The sequence below is a fragment of the Vigna radiata genome, chromosome 7, assembly GCF_000741045.1.
Source record: "Vigna radiata var. radiata cultivar VC1973A chromosome 7, Vradiata_ver6, whole genome shotgun sequence".
Classification (NCBI taxonomy): domain Eukaryota; kingdom Viridiplantae; phylum Streptophyta; class Magnoliopsida; order Fabales; family Fabaceae; genus Vigna; species Vigna radiata.
In genome coordinates, this window is record NC_028357.1 from 6,111,639 (window position 1) to 6,116,098 (window position 4,460).

Sequence of the window (4,460 nt, forward strand, 5' to 3'; positions counted from 1 at the left end):
AAGGAAATTATAGCTCCTTTTCTAGATATACTTTGAATTGGAACAAATCTGATAGTGATAGGAGTAGGATACATTTGAGGCAACCAATTAATAGCATATACGTGCAATTTCATGCAACTTCTGTTCATACCAATTTATAAAAATTTAGAGTATTTTTTCAATAGGAATCTTGTATACACATTGACATGAAAAGTAAAATAAAAGTAAGTTAAGTTGAGATTTGAAGGATAAAAAAACATTTTAACATGATGTTGACTAGATTTATGAAGACATCATCCATGTTAACATTCCTGGCATTAAATCTCAACATGTTAGAAGAATGAGTGATGCCAGCTAGGGAAATATAATACGTGAAAGCTATGTAACACATTCTCTACTATTAAATTATCTCTCAAGCGTGTGCAAGTTTCACACTATGGAACAACATCATTTAGTGATTAATATAAGAGCCTAATCATGATCCACTCACTTATTGTATAAATATTTTTATACCATCTCCAACTTGAAACTTAACAACATCTTATTCAAAACATTGAGTCAAAAATCTATATTGGTTCACCATTAAAATGCATTAAAATTCAGAAACAAATTTAAAGTTGACTGCTTTTGACAAATGTGATTAATTACTCTATCTGACCTTAAAACATGGAAGTATAGTAACCTTTTGGAAATAAAAGCTTAAGAAGAAATGAAATAGGTTTAGATAATGATGAGGTTAATTATATTATATGAAGAATGAGTTGAGTTAGATAGAATGATTTTAGTGTGATAAAAGGAGGGCAAGCATGTCTTAGAGCAATTAATTGGGTGAGTGATCTGCTCTTGGTAGCAATGATAAATATGATTAAGGCACCAGAAAGTGATGAATTAAATAAGGGTATTGTTTCCTTTTTGAAGAGGGAGGGGCCACCTTGGTAATTACATTAAAAGTAGAAACATTTTTACTTTGCTTTGAAATTTCAAATCTCTTTCTCTCTCACTCAGAATCACAAGGCATCATGGCAGCCAAAGCAAAAGAAAGGGATTGTGTTACAATAAAGAATAGGAGAAAAGGAAAGAAGCACGTTGCCAACCCCATCTTAGTACACTCACAAACTTCACCAAAACCCTCTTCTTCTTCTTCTCCTTCTCCTTCTAAACTCTCTTCACAAATGAAAATACTTTGCTCTCTTCCTCCAACTCTCTCATACTTTCACTTTTCTTTGTTCATGCAAGATCCAAAGAACGATTCAAACTCAAGGTATGTTATCTATCCTCACTCACTTCAACACACCCATCTTCACTTTATGTACTTTATATTCTATTTTGCTTACTAATAAATGTTTCTGTAAATTGGGTGTACCTGAACAATATCCATTTTTGCTTCTTTTTTTGTTACTTGTTGAGAAAATGCTCACATTATTATTATTATTATTATTCCTTCTAAGGCCTTGAACTAGTCAAAAGATGTGGTGTAGACCAAGTTTAACCTCTGCCTTTCAACCTTAATGATGTTAAGAATTTGACCAACCATCCCCAAAAACAGCATAATTCATGCCTATAGGAAAGTCAATTCTCTGGCTGCCCTTCTTTTTAGCTTTTTCAATAGTGAGCCTAAATTTGGATTAAATCTGTTAGGAGGCTTAAACATGACCCTCCAAAGGGTATCTTAAGGTTGTGAAAGAGCTAAAAACTTGAATTTTGGAGAAATAATGAATGTAGTTAAGGGTGTTGTGATTCATGAATGAAGAAGCAATAAGTCAGGAATAATAAGCACTTGTTTTTGAAGTTGCAGGAAGCCCTGGTATCAAAGAGCAATGGAGGTGACTAGTCTATGGAAAAGTATTTCGAAATCTGCAGAAATTCCTGCAGCTAATTCGAGCATATGGAAGACACCATCAATGCCAAAATCCCCTCAAGTTCCTACACCGAGTCCTAACAAGAACAAGCTAAGAAAATGTGCCTCCCTAAAGGTTGCAACATCCTTCACAAGGGTTTGTCTTTGTGCACCTATCTATTCATATAATGAGATTTTGAGAGCTGAGGCTCCACCCAGAAGAAGCAATAGTTACCCAAGATCAAAGCCATTGCAAACTGCACATGAAAGAACTCCTAGTGCCAGGCTTAGCACAGAGGGAAGGAGAGTCTTCAGGGGAAAATCATTGACCGATGATGTTCTAATGAGAAGGTTTGTCATTGAGGAAGAGGCAATGATGCAAATTAGAAGAAGAAATCAAATGGAAGTTATTAGGAAGAGGAGTATGCTTAGAAGAAAGAAGCTTGGGCCTAGTCCTCTTAGTAGAATGGTTTTGGCAAATCATATTGGACAATTTCATTGATTGATCCAATTCCTATAGTGCCATTTCCACTTGCTGAATTTTGATTCCATTCACTCAACTTTTTCACTTAATGGGGTTAATTATCTTGCAACATTTAATTTTACATCACCCAATTTCATGTGGGTTCCATTAATGATATTATTATGTATAGTTAAGTTAAGCTCTTATGAGTACTTTTAAGAGTACTTAACAAATACATATGAAGCTAAATCCTATAAGGAATTAATTAACACAACATCTAATCTTAAACCTTAAAAAAATTAAATTTATGTTCATCAAAAGCTTAATAAGAGAAGTTTTTGAAAGAGAAGAAAACAATTTTAAGAAAATGATACGTCAAATCTTAACTAGTATATGTAGACTTGTTAATTTGCTTATAAGACACTCTAAAAACACCATTCTTGAATAAAACTTGTAGAAGAAGGATAGTGGTTATCTAATTTGTATCTGAAAGGCCAAGTTAGGTTGTTTTGCCACTACTAATATATGACTCTCATCCTTCACATTTAACTTATCAACCACCCCTTCCTTTTTTTGCTTGTTAAGTGAAAAATACACACATTAAGCTTCTTTAGGTAGTTCACAATGTTTCAAATTCTACACTATTAACTTTCTTAATATGAAAATTTTCTAACAATATAGATGTTGAATTTTCAAGAAACTCGTAAAATCTTTGTTCATTGTTGTAGATTAAGAAGGTGAAAAGTGTTGGTAGTTGGTAACTTTGAAATATTTATGTAATTTATGAGATACGATGAATCGATCACCAACCGAATCTTATTATCTTATTAATGTTATGGTTAGTGAAAATAAGTCAACTTAAATACTCATGAATACTGGATTTTGGTCGGTATTGATGAAAAATATTATATAAAATATTATAATGATCCTGGCACTCACAAAAAGATCATTTTGTCCTTATCATCATCCTTTTAAATTTCTTAATTAATATCAAGGACACCTGGAAGAATAATAGGACATGGGATGAAAACAAATTTAATGAATTTGCATTTTTTTTTCAATTCTATAGTTAAACATTTAATTTATCTTGATCATTTTATACATTTTATTTGGTTCTTTTAATTTTTATGTAACAAAAATCAAACAGGATCATGTGCACCTTGTATGGGACACAAAACAGAAACCTTGTGAATAGACATTTATGCTTCAACTCAACATTAAAAACAAACACCATATGATGATGATGTGATGGAAGAAAAATATTGGTTACCTACCAAGATATACTTTATAAATTCTTACAGGATAAACACCACTTTCTTATTTGTCTGAGGAAATAATATACACATCCTATTTAAATAAATCCAACCATAATTAATGGCCGTCCAAGATTTTGTTAGTTTTAAATTCTCCCATTTTTTCTTTATTATATTAGAAAAATGGTAAGTTCATTATAAAAGTTTGATCTTTATATCATCATTTAAAACTTTGTGATTTCAGAAAATATGGAGGAATTTAAATCTTATTGAAGATTTACTTCTCTGTTAAACTCAACTATTGTAATCAATTATTTCCCATCCTTTTCCTTTTGTATATTTATGTTATTTGTTCAAAATCAAAAGTGTTTAGTTCAAGAATAAAAAATGTTTACTAAGTTTTGTACATAAACAATAATTTTGTAAAAAGAAAAAAGTGTATATATATATATATATATATATATATATATATATATATATATATATGTTTGTGATTAAAATCCGTAGTCTGAATGAATATTTACTAATTTATTAGGAATATGATTATTATAATATTTAACTTAACTTTCATATATTTACTAACGGTTTATCACTACTAATGAATTTTATTTAATTATTAAAAATTTGAGATAATTAAAATCAAATTATTGATGAATGAGATATTAGTTATTAAAAAATTATTTAAAATTAAAAATTATATATATTATTTAAATCTATAAATTGAAATTACTTTTATAAATATTAATTTTTTAAAATATATATTACAACATCTCATTGTAAACTAATAAAAAAAACATGATTCATAATTGTGATATAAGGATATATTTATAATATGTATACAGTTATTCAAATTAATAACTAAATTTGTGATATAAGGATATATTCATTGTAAACTAATAGAAAAAACATGATTCATAACTGTGATATA

At 29.4% G+C, this 4,460-nt stretch overlaps 1 protein-coding gene across 2 annotated transcripts; it reads left to right on the forward strand.

Moving 5' to 3' along the window:
- The first annotated feature begins 832 nt into the window (after nucleotides 1-832).
- LOC106767829 lies at nucleotides 833-2,799 on the forward strand. 2 transcript variants are annotated; one of them, XM_014652782.2, is made up of 2 exons: nucleotides 833-1,240; nucleotides 1,769-2,799. In XM_014652782.2, exons 1-2 carry the CDS (start codon nucleotides 999-1,001, stop codon nucleotides 2,316-2,318), a joined length of 792 nt encoding a protein of 263 aa, XP_014508268.2. In that variant the 5' UTR covers nucleotides 833-998; the 3' UTR covers nucleotides 2,319-2,799. The 2 variants fall into 2 exon arrangements, with proteins under 2 accessions (XP_014508268.2, XP_014508269.2); XM_014652783.2 differs by having other exon boundaries at nucleotides 869-1,240; nucleotides 1,775-2,795.
- Nucleotides 2,800-4,460: the final 1,661 nt, after the last annotated feature.

What these genes read in the sequence shown, in the direction of transcription:
- LOC106767829 (XM_014652782.2), top strand. Translation starts at nt 999, where the DNA reads ATGGCAGCCAAAGCAAAAGAAAGGGATTGTGTTACAATAAAGAATAGG. An exon ending in AAGAACGATTCAAACTCAAG is followed by an intron (nt 1,241 to 1,768) that starts GTATGTTATCTA and finishes TTGTTTTTGAAG; the next exon opens with TTGCAGGAAGCCCTGGTATC.